The sequence below is a fragment of the Haliotis rubra genome, unplaced genomic scaffold, assembly GCF_003918875.1.
Source record: "Haliotis rubra isolate DU_JTF1 unplaced genomic scaffold, ASM391887v1 Scf607, whole genome shotgun sequence".
NCBI lineage: Eukaryota > Metazoa > Mollusca > Gastropoda > Lepetellida > Haliotidae > Haliotis > Haliotis rubra.
The window spans coordinates 314072-338933 of NW_025767310.1; the positions used below are offsets into that span (position 1 = coordinate 314072).

A 24862-nucleotide genomic window follows, 5' to 3' on the forward strand; every position below is an offset into this window, starting at 1 on the left:
GCGTCTATAGGCACGTTGACGTCCATCACTATGGGAAATGTTAAACCGTGACTCATCTGTAAAAACAACATTTCTCCACCAAAACAAGGGTCTGCGGACATGATTTCGGCACCACATTTGTCGAGCTTGTAGATGACGTTGTGTCAGGATAGGCCGTATGGCGGGACGTCGTGGTCTGATCCCGTGATGACGTAAACGTTGTCGAACTGTGTTGGGGTGAATACGGCGAAGTCCTGGGATGGTTCGGGCAGTCATCACTGCAGTCTGAAACCTGTGGCGAAGATGGGTCACCCTTATCCATATGTCCTGTCTTGGCGTTGTTACACGTGGACGTCCAGAACGTGGCCGATCGATGACGTCATTTGTGTTCTGGCAGCGTCTCACCATTGCAGAAATGGTGTTCCGGTGGCCGTGGAAATGTGCAGCCACTTGTCGTTGAGACATTCCCCCACGGACCATCCCAATGGCCTCATGACGTTGTGCAGACGTGAGCCTTGGCATGCTATGTGTTTCAATAGCCGTTTAATTTTTGGAACGATCGCAAGGGCAGGGGTTGTGCTTTCCAAAGTGACAGTACTGTGTGGCATTCATTTGCTCTGAATGCACGTGCAACAACGTATTGCACGTCTCAAGGACGAACCCACTGACGTCACGGAACGTGGCACGTGCATGCATGTTGGATACATGTCACTAATCTCTGAGTTTAAATCCGTATGTGTGTACACAGGTTTGATAAATTTAGATTTTAAATTTCTGTATGCACAGTTTCTTTATGTGCCTAGTATATATGTACTATATTTTATTTCCGATCGACAATGTCAACCTCTACTTCAATCCTGTTAAGCAATACGTTTTGGTTAAGAATTTTAGAGGCATGCCTCTAGTCTATCCCCTGTGCAAATGTTTTGCTCATTGAAGATATTTCCACCGTTGATTCGTCTGTATAAGTGGTGGTTTATTGGCACACAATCAATCTTTGCCGACTATGTCGAGTTGCTTTAAGCCACACCCTTCACAGACGTCTTGCTTGCAGGTGACAGCCGTCTCGCGGTAGATGTTGCAGTTTACTTTCTGTAAGTGTAAGAGATGCTCGACGTATAGGGCTCACTGCAAGCCTCGGGAAGATCCGGGTTAAAATTGGTTTTCAGCTTGTCGTAAATGGCGATTGCCGGGATTGGGTGGTCAGGCTCGCTGACTTGGTAGATGCATGTCATCGTATCCCAATTGCGTTGATCGATGAAATGCATCAAAATCAATGGATCGACTGGTCCAGGATCGATAAATACAGGCCGCTTTCATAGAGCTGTAAAATTGCTGACGGAGACGTTTAACAACAAAGTAACCTCACACGTTTCACAGTACTTCCGTTTGTTAAACACTCCATCATTTGTGATATCAGCATAATGCGGATCAATTGACCAGACTTGATACATGTATTCATTCAGAAATAGCAATATGTTTTCAATTATATTTATTTGCAATATGGGATGCTATAATACATTCTTGAATAAACATGTTGTTGGACATCAAATACACCATATCAACCCACACGACAGCACCATCATGTTGCAGTACATGTATCGTTCACCCTAGCTGCAGTACACGTGTCAAGTGCATAACGCACCGTTCCCCGGCCATAATATCCCCGCTTCAAGACATCGAGTCAGCTTTCCAAATAACACTATTTCCTTTTCTTTGATAGTTCGCACCGTCCGGTGTAGGAGGATCAGGTCACTTCCAAAGACCAAACTGTCGTCCCCTAAGGATACAAAACCTCCCCTTCTGTAGGGTGAAAAACGCCGCAATTGCTTATCCAAACCATTGAATTGTCCATGTATACTTATATAATATCATACAAATATAGAATAAGCCACTGAAATATTTTGTAAATACATTTGTAAAATGAATAATGACAATACTGATAAAATACCAACATTCAGGCTTGTGCTAAAAACGATATGATTCTTCTGCGTGAACTGGTAAACAAAGACCTTGATGTAGAGTGAGCTCTGCGAAAGTATTAAAATATCTGACAAAATATATTTACTGACTGTTCCTGCAGTAAATATTGCGTCATATAATCTCAAAATATGAATCATGTGTATGTGATTGAAAGCCGATGTCACTCAAAACAGTCAAGTCAGTGTGGTAACAAAATCTGACTTTCACTTTAAAATATTACATTAGATTCTTTATGCTTGCAACGTTTTAACTGAGAGTCATGAATATAGTAAATTGTGGATTTCTTTGTATGAGAACTAATGTTGGTACCTCGAATTCGGCATTAAACCTAAATCCGGTGATTCGTCTTGCGATTCCCTTAGAATGTGGACTGAATCATCAAAATCATCATAGTCCTCCGCATGCGAACATACTTCTCAGGTCGACTGCATGGTGTGCACATATGAAGTTGGTTGTTGTCTCATTGTAGAGTGCATCATCAGGTGGATTTGTTATATGTCCGAACTCGTCAGGATATGTAACTTGTAAGCTGACCATATAGATTCCCTGATAACCATGTAATGAAAATATAGTGTAGGTCACACAACAGTCTGTGTTTGCTGTTCAGCTTCGGATTCCGATGCTGCCATTATAACCAGTTCTCTGTCTAAAGACCCTGACATTCTAACCTGTTCCACTGGATCTATCTTCAAGAGGATGTCTTGTGCTGGGCTAATATCCTTCAAATCATTATTCGAGACAAGTTCGGACAGAAATCCACAACAACTTGCTGCCAGTAGAAGGCACGCTGAAACACATGACATAAACAGTATGACGATTGATCGAGCTACTCGGGCATTTCAAGTTGTATTTACACTAAGTGAAAATTAAGGATAATTTATCAATACCGATAGTTTTGAAATTATGAAGTAGCATTAGGGTATCAACTAACATTTGTAACGATAATAGCTGTCGATAAATTCAAAGCTCAATGTCTCATAATTGTCTTTAAATATTGATATCCCTTTCTTAATTGTCTTTAAGTTTAAATCTCCTTACATTACCCGTGTAGGAATCTTGTCTTAACCGTAAACACATTCATATTTCCATTTTCCTAAATGTCCTTCAGTTCGGATCTCCAACTCTTAAATGTCTCTAAATTCATATATAATCCTTTTTCTTAATTGTCTGTCAGTTCAGATCTCACTCTCTTAAATGTCGATACATTTATGTATCTCTTTTTTCAATTGTCCACTAGTTCAGATCTCACTTTCTTAACTGTCGAGACATTTATATATCCCTTTTCTTAATGGTCCATGAGCTCAGATCTCCCCCGCTTTTATACACATTAAAATGGCCCTTTTCGTAACCGTCTGTCAAATTCAAAACTCCCTATATTACCTGTGTATATATCCACAGCTCCCTGTTTTAACTGTCTAGAAATTCATATCATTCTTATCTACCTATCTAAACTGTCTATCAAATTAACAGCTAGCTGTTTGACCTCTGAACTGAGAGATCACTCTTTCTACCTGTCTAGAAATTCAGAGCTCCTTCTCTTAAGAGTAAACTCCGCGATGCTGAATAATATACACATGTCAAAAAGTATCGCAACACCTGTGATTATTAACACCTATATAGCCATTTATATTTAAACCGTAATTACCTTTGTAATGGGTTTTTTGACCGGTCGGGCTCACCATACACTGATGTTAGATACACATACTACGACCACAGGCGAGCATCACGTGCAGTACGTGTACCCGTCATTAAGCAAATATCATTAAACTGTTCTTACAGCTCGATAACTTGGAAAACCAACTGATTTCATTGTTGATAAGCAAACAAGGGGTCTACTCAATTAACAACTGATCAAAGGCTGGCCAGAAAACATCAGCAAACTAATGACGTTAGGGACCGCCAGCTCTTAGTGACACCTGTTAGGGAAGCATATAACCTTTCTCAGAATCACAAGACTTCCTCCGCTTATGTCAAGTGGTGTGCTAAAAACAGAAAGACTTCCACATCGTCGTATGTCCACCAGAACGGTTTGAAAGCGCCTAACATCGACTTGGTATAGAGCTCAAGGCAGCACGATTAGCTTGGTGTCGAGCAGGACGTCACTTGAATTTGACGACATGAGGAAGGTCAACTGGTCAGACATAAGTCGATTTCAGAGTTCAGATTCAGAAACACTGCATATACACAACGGAATATCCTGGAACAAGTTGTGCTTGGCGGGGCTTCACTGATGGTGTGTGTGTGCGGTTGGGCGGGGTAGGGGTGGAGTGAGTTCTCTCGCATGACTGTAAACGATCAGACAATATTTGAATGTAAATCACTGATAAACTAGATATGGTTGTTGTATCACATTTCGATGGCCATCCTCTGAACACAAGGTCAGGGTTCATGGCACATCGCACATATACCGTTGGTCATTTCACACGTCTAGAGACAGACAGAAGTCAAGATCCCAATCCCATAGAGAATGTTTGGGACATTATGGGTCGCGGATTACGTAAGAGATATCCCCCAGTACAAAATCTTGATAAATTGGAACAAGCCCTTCATCAGAATCGGAACGCAATACCTCAACGTCAAATTCAACGTTCAATACTGTTAGTGAGGTAGAAGATCAGGAATGTCATTGCAGTTGGCAGAGCTTACACAAGATATTCACATTGTGCTCGGTTATTGATACTGTTGTGATTTATTGAGGATTGTAGGCCAGAAGCTTGAAAATGACAGCACTGGTTGGAGTCATACGATCATTGGTATCAGTACAACAAAATGAGTCGATTGTTTGCTTCTCTGAATAAACTATAGTTTGTCGTGTTTTTTTATAGTTAACATTTGTCATTTAATTATTTGAAGGTCGATCCAGATCGTAAGTTCAACTGAGGCTTGGATGGATTCCTCTTCTGTTGTTAATAGTAAAATATTGATATCGTGAACAATATGGGGTGTTCCGATACTTGTTCCCATTTGTATATATTGAAGCAACAGTAAACCCTGTTCACTCACTGAAGTTCAGACAGCACTAGCAAACATCAGCTGTTTTGACCAACTCCCCAAAATGAAAATGACAAACATGAAGCACTCGGTCATTCAATATCTTGTGTACCCTCCTCGCGGGCCCAAGACACAGGTGCACCTTGTTCTCATGCTCCTTATCAGGTCCATAAAGAAAGCTTGCGTAATCGCATTCTATTCCTCTACTAGAGCTCTGCGGAGTCCTGGGAGATCCACTGGTGCTAGGTGACGTGTGTACACACGTCGACCGAGTTTATCCCAGGCATGCTCAATTGGGTTGAGGACTGGCGAGCTATAGATACACCCTGCTGTCCAAGGAATTCTGTGACAATCCTGGCCCTTTGAGGCCAAGCATTGTCGTCTTGCAGTAAAGAGGGTCGACCATAAAAGCCATGCATAGCTTGCAGGAATGGTACTGCCATAGGAGCCAGAATCTCGTCCCGATAACTCTGTCCGGTAAGATTACCGTCGACTACGTGCAGTGGCGTACGTCCAGAAGGAGTTATCCCTGCCAAAATCATGACAACCCCCCGCCAAATCGGTTATGTGTGGCCACAGTTGCATCTGTGGTTCGCTCTCCATTGCGACGATAAATCCTCTGCCGACCATCATGGAAGGACAAACTGAATCTGTTTTCATCTATGAAGGGCATTCGAGACTGTTGACGTTGATTCCAGCGGCCATGACGTCTACTCCATCTCAAACGCGCCTGTCTGTGACGTGGTGTTAATGGTAGACGAACTGCAGGTCGCCTACAGCGGAGTCCGGCTGCCCTTAAACATCGACGAATGGTGCTCCTGGATATCCATACATTGTTAACATTGAAGTGTTCAGTCTGAAGATCTGCTATGTTAAGGAATCTTTTACGTAACGCAGTGTTAATCATGTGCCTATCATCTCGGACTGTTGTGACTCTGGGGCGACCTGGTCGACGTGCATATTCCACGGATTCATTGGCTTGAAATGTCTGCCACAGTCTACCAATAGCGCTCTGACTCACATTAAAGAGGACAGCAACCTGCCACTGAGTTTAACCAGATTCCAAAAGGCCTATAGTCTGACCCCTTTCGGCAAGTGTAAAAAACCCGTCTCATTTTAAGCTGAGATTTCAAAGCGGTAACTGAACAGTGAACGACAGTGAAAAAGCACCAATGCATGTGTATTGTCCTCCACTTTCCATGGATAGAGCGACTTGTACGAACAAATCGTTGACATTAAGTGGCAGGTGGATTTCCATATTGACAATTTGAATAAAAAATGTGTCATGTGGAACAGAATGTATCGGACGTTAAAGAATGTAATAATGACATTTCAACGGCCTGATGTGTTTTTTCCATACTGTTAAGAAGGTTTGCAAAATATTCAGTTGTACATATTTCAAACAAAAACGAAGATATTACAACTTTTAAGAAACAGTGTTACCAATAGCTTGATCCTTCATTAATGACGGCGAGTATATCTTCAGATATTCACTGAGCCTGGAGAACGGCGTACCTGTTGACAGTGTTGAGATCTGGCATCATATTAACCGAATTTAAATTTCACCCGCACCATCAGTTATAACATCACCGCCAGCCTAACACAACAGATTGTATTGATTACCAGAACAGTTGTACCATTATCATTACTACTCACCTGTGAAAACAAACAAAGCGTAGTAGGAATTTGTCTGACGCCAAATGTATGCTGCAAAAAGAATAGCACATTTTACTGCACGCATTATTGTCTGTACATTGACAGAGCTTGTGACGTGTACATAAATAGAAGTAATCTTGTCCATTAGGATTGCCACAGTAATGGAAGGATGTAACGAAAATAATTGTGGAAAACATACATCATGTTATGTGTTGTACCACAATTTCTTAAAAGCTATTTAGGATAAAAGTGGTATTGTCACAGCGCAAACTACTTCAATAGTCTTCTTTAAAATTCCACTTATGACACATGCCTAATTGTTTTAATGCGTTTGTTTAAGATATTCAGTAAACATCCCCTCTGATCATGAGCATCTCCATAAGTCATCGAATGTTATGTTAGTAGAGGGGCGTGGACCAGTGACCTACCAGCTCAGTCTACAAAACCAAACGGACATTTTCAACGGCTGCCATTAAAATCGCCTTTGAAGTGGTTTCCACTTTGACAATAAGTCAGAAGAATGAGGACAACGTTTAAGGATATACAACTTCTTTATTCTGTATAGGCGACGTTTCGACATAGATTCAAATGTCGTTGTGAAGCAAGTGACGACAACGACATTAGAATCTATATCGAAACGTCGCCTATACAGAATGAAAAAGTTGTATATCCATAACAATTGTCCTCATTCTTCATCTTCTCAACTTCTAGAATGCCAATCAAAGACGTAATAATTCAGAATGTTGTATTACCTGCTATTGGGGGGCCAACCAGGTTCCCTATGCCAGTGTTTAGGAACATGAATCCGAATCCATACGCAAGATGCTGTAGACCCACTTTTTGTAGAGTAGTAGGCCCCAAGATGACATAGATACAGGTGAGGTATGTACCGATACAGAAGGTATACATGTACCTCCCCGCCTCTGAATCTGCTAGAAATGGCAGCAGCAAAGTCAGAATGCCTGAAATACCACAATTACTCGATAACAGAATCATTGTGCCTATTTTTGGGTCGTTTGTCATGACACCAGCCAAAACACGCGATATGAGACCTCCACACCCGATTACAGAAGCTGCCATAGCCGATTCCTGGTGTGTGGAGCCTCTAAGGTTGAAGAAATCGGGGATGAATGTCGTTATCACAAGGAATGATGTATTGAATAAACACACTCCAACCATGAACAGTAAAAAAGGACCATTTGTCAATATAGGTTTCATCTGTTCAATGACACCAGTCGCCCTCTGCACACAGGGAACTGTTACACGTGAAGGAGTTTCTTCTGAACTTCTCTTGTGCTTCCCTCTTTCAAAGGAGGAAGGTCGTAGAAGAAGACCACATATGCAAGTATGAAGTGATACAGCTCCCATCAGCATGAGCGCTCCGTGTACACCATACCAGTCAATAAAGGCCTGGACTAGACGTGGATGTATCAACATTCCAACTCCAACTCCAGCTGTGGTCAAGCCAGAAGCTATGCTGCTATCCTCTCGAAACCAGTACGCAATGTTGACATTGGTGGTAGCAAAGGAGGTGCCACGGCCTATACCTGCAGAAATAGTTAGACATGTTACTTGCGGTGACCCAGTGTTTGAGTATCTCTAGAAAAACATTATCTATTGGCAGATATGCACACTTTGTTTAAATTAGCGTTAGCATAGACTTATATAGCCTCCAGATAGCATCTTCCTCATCGAAATACAAGTCTGTCTGACAGTCGGTTTATGTGTGACACGTATTAAAGGTTTAGGACTATGTATTAAATTTAGGACTATATTTAACACGTGTACATAATTACCCCCAAACAAACACAGTAAAATAATAAACGTACGATGTTCATTTTTCTATCTTTTTTACAAAACTGTTTGAAAATGATTTTTTCATGTACTTTCTGCTACAACGTATATTTCACACACATACCGATAAACATATAGCGTAACAGTGAGTCCGGACAAACAGTCCAACATAACTAACAGTTGAAGGATCTGAATGAAACGAGGATTATTAATGCGTATAGAGAAGAATGTAAGGTGGTAGCCTGATAGAGCATTAAAACAATACGACACAGTAGCTCACCTGAATTAGATAAATAGGGAGAACATGAAGACAGAGCCATTCATTTCAATTCAATCTTCATTTCGGTGAACTCTTACGGAATCTGTCATAACTACCCTAATACGTGGAGGAATAATGAAACGTTTGGCTTGAACGCGTTGCCTTGGAAAACCAAAATATAAAAAAAAAAATTCTTGAAATCAAAGGCCCCATTTCGACAATCCTTTCACCTGATTAATAGCTCCACGAGTGAGAGAGGGAGTATGATTTTACGCCGCTGATATTTCATTCAGATACTTCTTGCTCAATTATAAGGGTGACTGGGCGGTGGGGTAGCATAGTGGTTAAAGCGTTCGCTCGTCACGCCGAAAGCCCGGGTTCGAATCCCCACATGGGTACAATGTGTGAAGCCCATTTCTGGCGTCCCCCGCCGTGATATTGCTGGAAGATTGCTAAGGATGACTTCAGAGGGTTGACTTCAGCTTTCCAAAAGTCCCTCTATATCGAGCAATGTTCCAAGATTTCTTTCTTACGTTTCATAACATTTAAGCTACAAACAAACCCACAGTTGAACAGTATTACACATAGATCACGGTGTATCAGCTGTATGTAGAGTGTAAGCCATGTTGAACAGTATTACACTTAGATCACGGTGTATCAGCTGTATGTAGAGTGTAAGCCATGTTGAACAGTACTACACTTAGATCACGATGTATCAGCTGTATGTAGAGTGTAAGCCATGTTGAACAGTATTACACTTAGATCACGGTGTATCAGCTGTATGTAGAGTGTAAGCCATGTTGAACAGTACTACACTTAGATCACGGTGTATCAGCTGCATGTAGAGTGTAAGCCATGTTGAACAGTACTACACTTAGATCACGGTGTATCAGCTGTATGTAGAGTGTAAGCCATGTTGAACAGTACTGCAGTTAGATCACGGTGTATCAGCTGTATGTAGAGTGTAAGCCATGTTGAACAGTACTACACTTAGATCACGGTGTATCAGCTGTATGTAGAGTGTAAGCCATGTTGAACAGTACTATAGTTAGATCACGGTGTATCAGCTGTATGTAGAGTGTAAGCCATGTTGAACAGTATTACACTTAGATCACGGTGTATCAGCTGTATGTAGAGCAATGTTGAACAGTATTACAGTTAGATCACGGTGTATCAGCTGTATGTAGAGCCATGTTGAACAGTATTACACTTAGATCACGGTGTATCAGCTGTATGTAGAGTGTAAGCCATGTTGAACAGTATTACACTTAGATCACGGTGTATCAGCTGTATGTAGGGTGTAAGTCATGTTGAACAGTATGACACTTAGATCATGGTGTATCAGCTGTATGTAGGGTGTAAGCCACGTTGAACAGTATGACACTTAGATCACGGTGTATCAGCTGTATGTAGAGTGTAAGCCATGTTGAACAGTATTACAGTTAGATCATGGTGTATCAGCTGTATGTAGAGTGTAAGCCATGTTGAACAGTATTACACATAGATCACGGTGTATCAGCTGCATGTAGAGTGTAAGCCATGTTGAACAGTATTACACTTTGATCACGGTGTATCAGCTGCATGTAGAGTGTAAGCCATGTTGAACAGTATTACAGTTAGATCACGGTGTATCAGCTGTATGTAAAGTGTAAGCCATGTTGAACAGTATTACACTTAGATCACGGTGTATCAGCTGCATGTAAAGTGTAAGCCATGTTCAACAGTATTACAGTTAGATCACAGTGTATCAGCTGTATGTAGAGCCATGTTGAACAGTATTACACTTAGATCACGGTGTATCAGCTGTATGTAGAGTGTAAGCCATGTTGAACTGTATTACAGTTAGATCACGGTGTATCAGCTGTATGTAGAGTGTAAGCCATGTTGAACAGTATGACACTTAGATCACGGTGTATCAGCTGTATGTAGAGCCATGTTGAACAGTATTACACTTAGATCACGGTGTATCAGCTGTATGTAGAGTGTAAGCCATGTTGAACAGTATTACACTTAGATCACGGTGTATCAGCTGTATGTAGGGTGTAGGCCATGTTGAACTGTATTACAGTTAGATCACGGTGTTTCAGCTGTATGTAGAGTGTAAGCCATGTTGAACAGTATTACACTTAGATCACGGTGTATCAGCTGTATGTAGAGTGTAAGCCATGTTGAACAGTACTACAGTTAGATCACAGTATATCAGCTGTATGTAGGGTGTAAGCGATGTTGAACAGTATGACACTTAGATCACGGTGTATCAGCTGTATGTAGGGTGTAAGCCATGTTGAACAGTATGACACTTAGATCCCGGTGTATCAGCTGTATGTAGGGTGTAAGCCATGTTGAACAGTATGACACTTAGATCCCGGTGTATCAGCTGTATGTAGAGCCATGTTGAACAGTATTACAGTTAGATCACAGTGTATCAGCTGTATGCGGTCTGTAGAGAATTAAGGTGAGGCAGCTGTTCGGCGTTCACTGCGTTGGTGCTGACAAACCTTGAGACATAACAAGACATTAGGATTTCACCCTCGGTGTTTTTAGATCAAGTGGTTCATGGCATGCCCAAACGTCGCAACCCTGCACATCCACTGCGTGGTCTACATTACACGACGTCTACTCACCTATAAGAACACCGAAGCCCAAGAAGAGAACCCGCAAATCGGACGTGAAGCTTCCAATAATGAAGCCAAGAAATGTGACTATCCCTGCGGTGACAGTTGCAACTCGACAACTGGTCAATGTGATTAGAAGGCTGCTTACTGGTCCTGTAAAATGTAGGATACACACTGTACTGTACGAAAGCCTGGTGGTGTTAACATGGAAGCATTAGTTTACATTTGTAAAGGATCGGCGGGGTAGTTTGGTGCTTACAAAGCGTCTACCCGTCAGGGTTCGATTCCCCACATCTGTTCTGGTACACCTGGTACTCCCCGCTGAACAGTGCTAAAAGCCGTTTAAAATAATATTCACTTACTACTATTTCAAACTGAAATTTCTGGTAAACATATATGTACGCAAATTTATTTTCGACATTTGGGGTTATTTCTAGTTACTTCGACTGTGGTTTCGATTATTTTCTCATCATTTCAAATTCACCTAAATCGAAATTTCCGGTTACAATAATGCGAGAATAGTCGAAACAACGAGAAAAACATTAGACATTTCCAGTATTTGATATACTTGAAATAACTAGAAAGTAATAGCAATACATAAAAATATAATCGAAGTAACGAAAAAAAGTAGAACAGAAACAAATAACGAGAGATAAATAGATATATACTTTAGTTAGGTCCTCGTCGTACTGCTACAGCGTCGTCACTTCACGTTAAATGCCCCAATTGAATATATACAAATCCTAGACGTATGATCGTGTGTAACAATAACGTGGTATGACGATACTTTGACTTTCTCGTTGATATTAACTCGCCAACTTAGATTAAGTTTGCATCATACCTCCGGTAAAATGGGAAAGGATACGTACCCCCAACAGCGTGCATCATGTTGGACACAGCCATGAGCCAGGACAACGTGCTGACGTCATACAGGCCAGTATCCTTGAAGGCCACCAAAAACACGCCGTTGGAATACATCGATGAGGAACAAAACAACAGTGTTGAAAACGAAGCGGCAACGATCATGTAACGCCAAGCGTCCGAGCGTGTGTTCTCGTCCATTTTCGTCAAGAGGTCGCCGTTTACTACAAAAGCAGTGTTCGTTCATTATGTACAGTCATTAAACATACCATACTAGCACTTTCCAGCACATATTCCTTGAGTCACACATCAGTAATTGTTAAGCTATGCAGTTTATTATTTTTGCTATTTATTGTTTTAATAATCGTGAAGCATAATCAGTTCCGCCAATAACCAGTTGAATAGATCTTGTGTTCGTCACTTGTTGACGTCTTTCTGCTGTATTCAGTGTAAGCGTAGGTGTACCTACTGTAGTGTTGGTACATACTGTAGTGTTGGTACATACTGTGGTGTTGGTACCTACTGTAGTGTTGGTACATACTGTAGTGTTGGTACCTACTGTAGTGTTGGTACATACTGTAGTGTTGGTACATACTGTAGTGTTAGTACACACTGTAGTGTTAGTACACACTGTAGTGTTGGTACCTAGTGTAGTGTTAGTACACACTGTAGTGTTGGTACCTACTGTAGTGTTGGTACCTACTGTGCTGTTTGTACCTACTGTGGTGTTGGTACCTACTGTAGTGCTGGTACACACTGTAGTATTGGTACCTACTGTAGTGTTGGTACCTACTGTAGTGTTGGTACATACTGTAGTGTTGGTACATACTGTAGTGTTGGTACCTACTGTGGTGTTGGTACCTACTGTGGTGTTGGTACCTACTGTAGTGTTGGTACATACTGTAGTGTTGGTACCTACTGTAGTGTTGGTACACACTGTAGTGTTAGTACACACTGTAGTGTTGGTACCTACTGTAGTGTTGGTACATACTGTAGTGTTGGTACCTACTGTAGTGTTGGTACCTACTGTAGTGTTGGTACCTACTGTAGTGTTGGTACAGACTGTAGTGTTGGTACCTAGTGTTAGTGTGTAGTGTACCTACTGTAGTGTTAGTACACACTGTAGTGTTGGTACCTACTGTAGTGTTAGTACCTACTGTACTGTAGTGTTGGTACCTACTGTAGTGTTGGTACATACTGTAGTGTTGGTACCTACTGTAGTGTTGGTACACACTGTAGTGTTGGTACATACTGTAGTGTTGGTACCTACTGTAGTGTTAGTACACACTGTAGTGTTGGTACATACTGTAGTGTTGGTACCTACTGTAGTGTTAGTACACACTGTAGTGTTGGTACGTACTGTAGTGTTGGTACCTACTGTAGTGTTGGTACCTACTGTAGTGTTGGTACCTACTGTAGTGTTGGTACACACTGTATTGTGTTGTAGTGTTGGTACATACCGTAGTGTTGGTACCTACTGTAGTGTTAGTACACACTGTAGTGTAGGTCATCTGCCCTTGATGCTTTTCTGTGTATTCCAGAGCGAGGTCTGTCCTTTACTCTACCAGTGGCCTCGAACCTGTCCCTCAGTCTATGAATGACAGAGGGAGACACCTGAAGAGAGAGAGCAGCACTTCTTATGGATTCACCATCCTGTAACCATGCAATGGCCCTGCTTCTGTTGCAGGCGCTTAACGGTTTGTGCTGTGGCATGGTGAAGAAGATGTGAAGGCTGTCTTCCACATGCACTAGGCTGTTGTGTTTGGGCGTTTGACTCAAACATGGTTCTGGTGTGTTTCAGCACCCTTGTTTTTCGCTGTTTTTAACAATGTTTCATTTCACTCAAACTCAACGAATATTGAATCAGTTGCTTCACTGCATGTTCCAACATGTCGTTTAAAGTACCCATTAAGCACACAAAAAGTTGCATTTACCTTAGAGTATAAATGACCTCACCACGTTTCAGTTTATGTATGACTATCAAATTTTAGGGTGTTCCCTTATATTTTGTTTGTAGTATATAACGAAATCAAAGGACGTAATTTCCACTCACTAATAAACATAAACACAAGGATATTGTTTGTGTCGCTTTTCTTGTGTGTCATGAGGCTAAACTGGCATGAATATGTTTGCCACAATAGTTTCTCTGAAGTGCAATATTATTTTCTAAAATTGCCTACCGCCTCTCCCATCATAACAGGTTTATCTACCAGACATGCATACCACTCAGATCATAGAGCGTGACTCAGATCATAGACCTGTGGGTCAAAGTCCAATAGTTCTATATGCTAAATGATAAGGCAATGAAAGATGGACTTACAATTGGTCACTATATATTCATGTTTAGCAATTAACTATGTCCATAAAATCCATAATCGTAATAAATACCTGGCAGGGTTGACTGCACATTTTCCACCTCTCAGAAATGACACGTGTGCTTGAGAAAAGGTGAGTTCACCCTGCCCACCGTTGAGACACACAACAAACACATTCAATCGCGAGCCAATAGTTCAGACAGATTCTACAGATATTTAGGCATTATGTTTACACCCAAACTGATATGGACACAGGCTCAAATTTATTTAGCTTCCCAGAGTTCTAAAGCTGTGATGGCTATAAATAGGTATCAGAGGACACTTGGTGATATTCCTTGTAAAGATTTGTTCAAAATATTTGACAGTATTGTTATTCCTATCCTGCGCTATGGCTCTGAAATTTGGGGATTTAATTACAGCAAAATAATTGAAGATGTTCATGTGAAAATGTGCAAATCTTTTCTCAAAGTGTCAAAGAATACATGTAATGTAATGGTGCTAGGTGAGTGTGGTAGAGCTCCAATGCAGCTTACATATATGACAAGAGCTGTCAAGTACTGGTGTAGGCTGATACAAATGGGCCCTGAGAGACTCCCCCACCAGTGCTACAGGATGCTCACTGCCCTTGATGATATGGGACGCACCACTTATGCTACTAATATTAAAAATATTTTATTCAGATTTGGATTTGGATATGCATGGATTTCCCAAGATGTTGGAGACAAAAATATTTTCTTATCAATGTTTAAGCAGAGACTATTTGACAATCTACAACAAACCTGGAGTGTAAATGTTAATAACCTATCTGACTCTTATTCATATAAACAATATAAATCCCTACTGACTGTTGAATACTATCTGAACTCATCACTTCCATCTCGCTTAAAAAGGATCTTATCACGCTTCAGATGCAGTAACTTTAGAATAGCTGCCAACACTGGAAGACATCAAGCTACACCATATGAAGAAAGACTCTGTCCTCTCTGTTTATCCCCAAAAAGTATTTTATTGAAAATGAATATCATGTACTTCTAATCTGTGAAGCTTATAGTTTTTTCCGTAATACACTTATTGGTAAATACATCAATACTACCTCTCAACATAACTTTATTTCTATAATCGCTTCTCATAATTATGATATTTTGCATAACACTTCAATCTTTTTATTTAAAGCACAACAAATAAGGCAAAGTAATATAATATTCATATCATGCATTTGTATCATGCATTGGTAATGTATGTAAATATGTATTATGTATGGATAAATATGTATTATGCGCAGGGATATTTACTGAATAAATCTATATGTCTGTCTGTATTTTGGGCCAAAGGCACTTATAAACATGATCTCGGGGATAAACAAGCTGGGATGTCTGTCTGTCTGGTACACGAACTCGCACCTATGCTTTCCTGATCATCTATCTAAAATATAAATTGTTACTGCCCTGCTTTCAATGAATATGATAAGGTTGGGCATGTCCATCTATTTGTGTCATGGCCTTGTTGGCGCTCCATGCACACACGTGCAACCAAACGTGCAAACAAGGGCATGCTACTCGTCATGTCATTGCACCTGCGATTCTATCTTCTGATTATTTTAGTGCCCTTCAATATAGATGACAGCACATGTGGTCTCCCCTTTGGACCCAAACGGCCATGCTCAGCCTCCTGCAGTGTGTCACCCCGGGCGCTTGTAGTTAGATTTAGTTCTTGACAAAGCGTTCCTGGTGGTGAAAGTAGAACGGTATCAATCCTGAATATCTGGTGTTGACCATAGATATACAATGGGTCATATTACTGAGAATTGAAACAGGTTGCATTACTCCATTAAAACAAATTACAACAATGTCTACTCATAGGTACGGTATCATTGTTGTATATATATTGAGTAGATTGTAGTGGATATTTCAATGTTATGATAGAATGTTTTTGTCAATGCATAACACATCTACTGATGGCAGCAACGAATGTATGAATTTCATTGCCTGCGGCATTCTGAGAGTATTTTACGGGACATGCAAAGTTTCATAACAATCTATTTCCACAGACGATGAGGGAACACACCTGTTAAACACAGAACAATGCTGTTTTCTCAACATCGCAAAACAAAGTTAAGTTAAACAGGAGATGTTCATAACCTTCGAATCTGTCTGTACCCGATAATGTGTGTCTATACTGCTCCTTGATTGATGGGAGTTACACCTGTCAGACTCGAATTTCTATAACAACATTAGCTGTACTGTAAAGACGGTTGAGAGCAACGAAAGGCCGTTATTGTTGTGTTTAAATTGGATAGAAAGCATAAGCTCTAAAAGTTTGCAGAATCTCATTGGTGTAATCAGTTCGTCAAATGTTAAAAATGGAACTTCGACCGCGAACAGTCACAAACTATAGACAGCTCCATGAAGGACAAACCTTTGCTCTGAACAAATCTGTGAGCAACTGTGTCACTGTTGGGATCTATCCAGTACAGAGAGTCATTTGAAAGTCTCCTCGGGTATGTTGATATATATAGGTTATCACGCGAGTGTGTTTTGGGATGGTTAATATCCTGCATTAGGAATAATCATTGTATTTAGCGAGCCTTGGCGAGCTAAATACATAGTGTTTATTCCTAATGCAAGGCTCACTAAATACAATGATTATTCGTAATGCAGGATGTTAACCATCCCAAAACACACTCGTGTGATAACCAATATATATCTTGATAATAACACAAGAGACCATGCAAACATGATAAAGGTGATTTTCAAGATGCATTTTATCTCCTGTACAATCAACCAGTTCCTTGTTGCGGGTACAGCAACGTGCAGCAAAACTTGGACAAAGTACTGTGACTGTCCACCCAGCTGTGAATGGCTACCTCGTAAGGATGGGAATAACTCGGTGCGCCTTGTGGCAGCAAGAGTTGTATGATCCCCAGGGACTTGAGATTGATACTAAGATGTGGCGTTGAGATTGACATCCAATGATCGAGGGGAAAATACCAGCGCCTTGAGCATGCACTAGTGCGTGGATATGTGCGCTATATAAATATTCAATAAATAAAATGTTTTTTTAACAAAACTTCTTTTTGACAAAACGCGATACATCGCCGTGTAGGAAACAGTCCGCAAAGAAGAACCTAACAATTGATTGTGGACAATATGATCTCTATGTAGAACTTACATGTTTGTGTAAACAGTCTACCAACATAAAACATGAAGTTTTTCAAGGTTAGAATGTAAGCAGAACTCACTGGAGTTCTCTTATTGTAATATTATAAAAAATTGTCAAGATTTCGACCAATCATGCTTTTTGAAGAATAGTTTTTTCAAACTGAAATGGCTGTGTCCATATCGAATATAATGAAGACAAAAAGAAATCTTAAACGCTATATTTAGAAATACTGCATTATTTGTTAATGTTTTATATATTTTTTAATTATCTTTAACAATTATCATACATACATGCATTCTACTGACTTCAAGGTCGTCTAAGGCACCATCATTCCCAATGCCTGGTAGCGGTTAGCCGGTTCGCCTCGAATATGTTTCTCAATCTCTCATAAACATTATTCATTATATATAACAGCATGGACAGGTATCAATGTAAAATAACGAAAATCACGAAAGAAATTAATTGAAACGACCAACAAGCCCACACGGCTGGTAAAATACAGATATACCTACACGAGTGTAATTTCATGAAAGAATTCAAAATATAATGTGGGCTACATGAATGGATTAATACTTGGCTTATTTCTGAGGGGGTTTTATTAATCGAAATTACATTTTATGATTAAAGGGTCTGCTTTATCTAGTGTAGTGGGCGGACTACCCTCTAGAAGAGGCTACCCGGAAAGACACAGGACATATTCCTACCCATCTATAAGACTGTTGTCCTCTCGTGTCTAGTGAGCGCCTTAGACTTGCTTCAGCTACAGCTACAGCTAAAAGGTCACCGAAGACAGCAGTCAAGTCGCCGGGATGTCTATATATTTAGCCCACATGCAGCTGGACGTATACAGATACGCATTTGGTCACGTACCGACTGTCTAACATAAAAACGATTTCAGTAGATGCTACCGGTGTGAGAAACTCGCGTCCCCTACCCACAAGTGAGTCCCTCCATTCATGCAGCTGGACGTATACAGATACCCATTTGGTCACGTACCGAGTTACGACAAGAAGACTGTCTAACATAAGAACGATTTCAGTAGATGCTACCGGTGTGAGAAACTCGCGTCCCCTACCAACAAGTGAGTCCCTCAATCCTACCGGTGTGAGAAACTCGCGTCGCCTACCCACAATTGAGTCCCTCCATGCTATGCAGCTGGACGTATACAGTTACGCATTTGGTCCCGTACCTAGCTACGACAAGAGAGACTGTCTAACATAAGAAGGATTTCCTCCATGCTACCGGTGTGAGAAACTCGCGTCCCCTACCCACAGGTGAGTCCCTCCATGCTACCGGTGTGAGAAACTCGCGTCCCCTACCCACAAGTGAGTCCCTCCATGCTACCGGTGTGAGAAACTCGCGTCCCCTACCCACAATGTGAGTCCCTCCATGCTACCGGTGTGAGAAACTCGCGTCCCCTACCCACAAGTGAGTCCCTCCATGCTTCCGGCGTAGAAACTCGCGTCCCCTACCCACAATGGAGTCCCTCCATGCTACCGGTCTGATAAAACTCGCGTCCCCTACCCACAAGAGTGTCCCTCCATGCAGCTGGTGTGAGAAACTCGCGTCCCCTACCCACACCCTCCATGCTGAGTCCCTACATGCTACCGGTGTGAGAAACTCGCGTCCCTACCCACAAGTGAGTCCCTCCATGCTACCGGTGTGAGAAACTCGCGTCCCCTACCCACAAGGGAGTCCCTCCATGCTGCCGGTGTGAGAAACTCGCGTCCCCTACCCACAAGTGAGTCCTTCCATGCTACCGGTGTGAGAAACTCGCGTCCCCTACCCACAAGTGAGTCCCTCCATGCTACCGGTGTGAGAAACTCGCGTCCCCTACCCACAAGTGAGTCCCTCCATGCTGCCGGTGTGAGAAACTCGCGTCCCCTACCCACAAGTGAGTGCCACCATGCTGCATGTGTGAGAAACTCGCGTCCCCTACCCACAAGTGAGTCCCTCCATGCTACCGGTGTGAGAAACTCGCGTCCCCTACCCACAAGTGAGTCCCTCCATGCTACCGGTGTGAGAAACTCGCGTCCCCTACCCACAAGTGAGTCCCTCCATGCTGTCGGTGTGAGAAACTCGCGTCCCCTACCCACAAGTGAGTCCCTCCATACTGCCGGTGTGAGAAACTCGCGTCCCCTACCCACAAGTGAGTCCTTCCATGCTGCTACCGATGTGAGAAACTCGCGTCCCCTACCCACAAGTGAGTCCCGCCATGCTGTCGGGGTGAGAAACTCGCGTCCCCTACCCACAAGTGACTCCCTCCATGCTACCGGTGTGAGAAAACTCGCGTCCCCTACCCACAAGTGAGTCCCTCCATACTGCCGGAGTGAGAAACTCGCGTCCCCTACCCACAAGTGAGTCCCTCCATCCTGCATGTGTGTGAGAAACTCGCGTCCCCTACCCACAAGTGAGTCCCTCCATTCTGTCAGTGTGAGAACCTCGCGTCCCCTACCCACGAGTGAGTCCCTCTCCATGCTACCGGCGTGAGAAACTCGCGTCCCCTACCCACTCAGTGAGTCCCTCCATACTGCCGGCGTGAGAAGCTCGCGTCCCCTACCCACAAGTGAGTCCCTCCATCCTGCATGTGTCAGTGAAACTCGCGTCCCCTACCCATAAGGGAGTCCCTCCATGCTACCGGTGTGAGAAACTCGCGTCCCCTACCCACAAGTGAGTCCCTCCATTCTGTCGGTGTGAGAGAACCTCGCGTCCCCTACCCACGAGTGAGTCCCTCCATGCTACCGGTGTGAGAAACTCGCGTCCCCTACCCACAAGTGAGTCCCTCCATGCTACCGGTGTTAGAAACTCGCGTCCCCTACCCACAAGTGAGTCCTGCTACCGGTGTGAGAAACTCGCGTCCCCTACCCACAAGTGAGTCCCCTGCTGTTGGTGTGAGAAACTCGCGTCCCCTACCCACAGTGAGTCCCTCCATGCTACCGGTGTGAGAAACTCGCGTCCCCTACCCACAAGTGAGTCCTTCCATGCTGAGAAACTCGCGTCCCCTACCCACAAGTGAGTCCCTCCATGCTGCCGGTGTGAGAAACTCGCGTCCCCTACCCACAAGTGAGTCCTGCTACCGGTGTGAGAAACTCGCGTCCCCTACCCACAAGTGAGTCCCTCCATGCTGCCGGTGTGAGAAACTCGCGTCCCCTACCCACAAGTGAGTCCCTCCATGCTACCGGTGTGAGAAACTCGCGTCCCTACCCACAAGTGAGTCCCTCCATGCTGCCGGTGTGAGAAACTCGCGTCCCCTACCCACAAGTGAGTCCCTCCATGCTGCCGGTGTGAGAAACTCGCGTCCCCTACCCACAAGTGAGTCCTCCATGCTACCGGTGTGAGAAACTCGCGTCCCCTACCCACAAGTGAGTCCTCCATACTGCCGGTGTGAGAACCTCGCGTCCCCTACCCACAAGTGAGTCCCTCCATGCTGCCGGTGTGAGAAACTCGCGTCCCCTACCCACAAGTGAGTCCCTCCATGCTGCCGGTGTGAGAAACTCGCGTCCCCTACCCACAAGTGAGTCCCTCCATGCTGCCGGTGTGAGAAACTCGCGTCCCCTACCCACAAGTGAGTCCCTCCATGCTACCGGTGTGAGAAACTCGCGTCCCCTACCCACAATTGAGTCCCTCCATGCTACCGGTGTGAGAAACTCGCCTCCCCTACCCACAAGTGAGTCCTTCCATGCTGCCGGTGTGAGAAACTCGCGTCCCCTACCCACAAGTGAGTCCCTCCATGCTGCCGGTGTGAGAAACTCGCGTCCCCTACCCACAAGTGAGTCCCTCCATGCTGCAGGTGTGAGAAACTCGCGTCCCCTACCCACAAGTGAGTCCTTCCATGCCACCGGTGTGATAAACACGCGTCTCCTACCCACAAGTGAGTCCCTCCATGCTGCCGGTGTGAGAAACTCGCGTCCCCTACCCACAAGTGAGTCCCTCCATGCTGTCGGTGTGAGAAACTCGCGTCCCCTACCCACAAGCGAGTCCCTCCATGCTGTCAGTATGAGAAACTTGCGTCCCCTACCCACAAGTGAAAACTCTCTTACCCAGAAGTGAGTCCCTCCATGCTGCCGGTGTGAGAAGTCTCCCCTACCTACAAGCGAGTCCCGCCATGCTGCCGGTGTGAGAAGACTCCCCTACCTACAAGCGAGTCCCGCCATGCTGCCAGTGTGAGAAGACTCCCCTACCTACAAGCGAGTCCCTCCATGCTGCCGGTGTGAGAAGACTCCCCTACCTACAAGCGAGTCCCGCCATGCTGCCGGTGTGAGAAGACTCCCCTACCTACAAGCGAGTCCCGCCATGCTGCCAGTGTGAGAAAGACTCCCCCACCTGTCAAGCGAGTCCCGCCATGCTGCCGGTGTGAAGAAGTCCCTCCATGCTGCCGGTGTGAAGACTCCCCTACCTACAGCGAGTCCCGCCATGCTGCCGGTGTGAGAAGACTCCCCTACCTACAAGCGAGTCCCGCCATGCTGCCGGTGTGAGAAGACTCCCCTACCTACAAGCGAGTCCCGCCATGCTGCCGGTGTGAGAAGACTCCCCTACCTACAAGCGAGTCCCGCCATGCTGCCGGTGTGAGAAGACTCCCCTACCTACAAGCGAGTCCCGCCATGCTGCCGGTGTGAGAAGACTCCCCTACCTACAAGCGAGTCCCGCCATGCTGCCGGTGTGAGAAGACTCCCCTACCTACAAGCGAGTCCCGCCATGCTGCCGATGTGAGAAGACTCCCCTACCCACAAGCGAGGATCTAGATCCAGACTTATAGGAATGTAGCTCGGCTCATTCTCCACTTTGAGCAAGGGGTTTTGTAATCACTATGGGCTGTGAGACGATACAGTTTAATTAAGGGAGATACAATGATGTTATGTACAACCCGGACCAGGTGAGACGAAACACGAGATTTTCTTGAATACGATAAACGGACACATTAAATTGTCGTATTCGGGAAAAATATAGTATTGGTCTATCAAGGCAAACACAAAAGATGTCACATGTAGTAAGTTTGCTATGTTTTTAACGCTGAAGGTGTATCTGCCCCATGTGCAGGTTTCGTTTTAACATACGGAAATCCATTTTTAATATTAACCATTGGAACGGCCCTAAGCCGCTTTTCTTGTTCCGTGTTTAGGCAGTCTCCTTTACGTGTGTAGCTCTAACACCCTGTGTGTATCTAGATCGGGGCAGTTTTATATTTGTACTGTCTTCTGTGTATTCACCCGTCTGAGTTCAGCTTGTAACAGCTTGCTTAAACTTTAATGATTCACGTTACAGGGTTATAATACTTACACTTCAACTGGGTGTATCCCTGTCAATGAGCATGAAAGCATGTCGAGCGAATCATTGTTCAAACGTCCACATGTATGCACTTGTCTTCATTGAGAAGAGCTGGCCTCCACTAGGAACAGACTAGGACAGCTACTCTGTTGACAGAAACCTCACAATCTGACTGACGTCTGGAACACATCGAATAAAGAATAGTTTCTTCTACATTTGGTCATTCTAATTTCAGTTTTCGCATCATGTTCATCTCACATATGGTATTTAGAATTGTACTTTATACAGTTTAACTGCAGCCTTGTGCAACCCTATTTTGTTGTTCATCTTCTGTGAGCTATACTTACCTGTCGAGTGCATTGTCTTCATTACCACCTGGCTTGTTCACAATCACAGACAGATACAGAGCGACCACATGTACGTGCGGGCACAGGCAGTTTACGTGATGTGCATGTTATAAATAGTATATTATGTTCCCTCTTCGGATACAATTTTCATATAACACTGCCCTTCTGCTTTCTTCGCGCGAGGGCTTATTCACCAAACCGATTTTTTTTTACAATCAGTCCTTCATACACGCATGACTTACAACACCTGTTCACCAATCCCTGTTCACTAATCACTGAGTAGAACTATGTTTAAATCATACACACGCCTCACGCCACATGCTGCCAACTGACATGGTCTGATGTACTGTTGGCAGGGCGTGTACAGCAGTGAATGACCAGGTTACTGCATATATAAACCGCACAGTTAGTCGGGGCTTTGTGTGAACAGTGACAGACATGAAACAGCATTGCTCACCTTGAGAGTTGAGAGTGTGTCGGGATGGTTACACTGTCCTCAGCCAGCCTGTCCTCGCACAACCGGAATCAATATTCATGTCAGGCAGCGTATATGTGGGTTGCCTGTGGTAGCAAACAGGTCAGTGACGGTCTCTGTGTTTATCTAGTCAGTCTCAACCTAGCATTATAACAGAAAATAGCTACAAGCTGGAGATAGTCACCACTTGGCACTCAACCGTAATCTGTTTGCCACATGAGTTTTGGTAAATATTGATTGTGAAAGGATCGTGTCGCGGTATATGTCTAATGAATGAAGTATTACGTTGTAGTAGCTTACCTTTTGCTTTATTTACTTTATATGTTGGGACAACTATTGGTGTGCGCCAAGCAGAACGCGTACTGGCGATATTTCTATCAGTGTGTGCTATGTATAGATACTAGCGCGGAACTTTAATCATAGACTCACGCAAGTCTATATGGAAATGATAATAAGTTAAAGATGTCATTTCTAGATGGTGTAAATGATAAGAACACGCTGTCCCTATAAAACACTATCGTTCTGTACAGTCTGCTGATACTGATTTGCCTTTAAACAGCTTGGTTACTGTGTACAAACACGGACATTTCGGCTACAATACAGACTTTCACAAGTCAACTTCAGCCAACCTTCGCTTCCTGCTACTGGGATTGTGCAGGCGATGCAGTACACCAGCTGCTATAACCGATCATGTAACCGCTGCTTCGTGTCAACGATTTTCAATATTAACTTGTACTCTTTCAGACTTTTCCGGCAGTCTGAAGTCAGCAGCGTATTCGTGCTTTTTTTTTGTTGGTTTCTCGAAACTGAAACTCGTCTAATGAAAGACAACAGGTTACTTTTACAGGTGTACCACTGTGCAAGAGCTGTTTAGTTTTTCATCACTTCTGAATAACAAGAAACGAACCAGCACCGGACTCGTTATTCAGTGAATGTCCATCAATTGTATGATGTTAGTAAGGGAGAAAATGCAAAAGATTGTACTTTCAACCATGACAGCATGACAAAACCTATTATTTACAACAATAATCATATGACGTTTGTGTTTTTTAAGGGTATTTCTCTATCTATCTATCTATCTATCTATCTATCTATCTATCTATCTATTTTCAAAAGAGATGACCTTATTTCTCCGACAAAGAAATGTCAGTCTATCTAGGTCA

General features: G+C 43.3%; 1 protein-coding gene across 4 annotated transcripts; it reads right to left on the reverse strand.

Annotated features, from left to right (window-relative positions):
- Window positions 1-1454: 1454 nt before the first annotated feature.
- LOC124255722 (monocarboxylate transporter 13-like) lies at window positions 1455-23994 on the reverse strand. 4 transcript variants are annotated; one of them, XM_046689625.1, is made up of 8 exons: window positions 23682-23994; window positions 22890-23023; window positions 13599-13752; window positions 12147-12362; window positions 11287-11430; window positions 7362-8156; window positions 6610-6660; window positions 1455-2749 (listed from the first exon to the last, which is right to left on the reverse strand). In XM_046689625.1, the coding sequence occupies exons 4-8, from the start codon at window positions 12337-12339 to the stop codon at window positions 2541-2543; spliced, it is 1392 nt and encodes a 463-aa protein (XP_046545581.1). In that variant the 5' UTR covers window positions 12340-12362; window positions 13599-13752; window positions 22890-23023; window positions 23682-23994; the 3' UTR covers window positions 1455-2540. The 4 variants fall into 4 exon arrangements, with proteins under 4 accessions (XP_046545581.1, XP_046545579.1, XP_046545580.1 ...); XM_046689623.1 differs by having other exon boundaries at window positions 13617-13752; window positions 23682-23993; XM_046689624.1 differs by having other exon boundaries at window positions 13617-13752; window positions 22890-23056; window positions 23682-23993.
- Window positions 23995-24862: the final 868 nt, after the last annotated feature.

Coding starts and splice junctions, on each gene's coding strand:
- LOC124255722 (XM_046689626.1), bottom strand. CDS start 12,339: ATGGACGAGAACACACGCTCGGACGCTTGGCGTTACATGATCGTTGCC. Junction 11,431..12,146: donor CATGATGCACGCTGTTGGGG/GTACGTATCCTT, acceptor TACATTTTACAG/GACCAGTAAGCAGCCTTCTA. Junction 2,750..6,609: donor CGCTTTGTTTGTTTTCACAG/GTGAGTAGTAAT, acceptor CATGTGTTTCAG/CGTGCCTTCTACTGGCAGCA.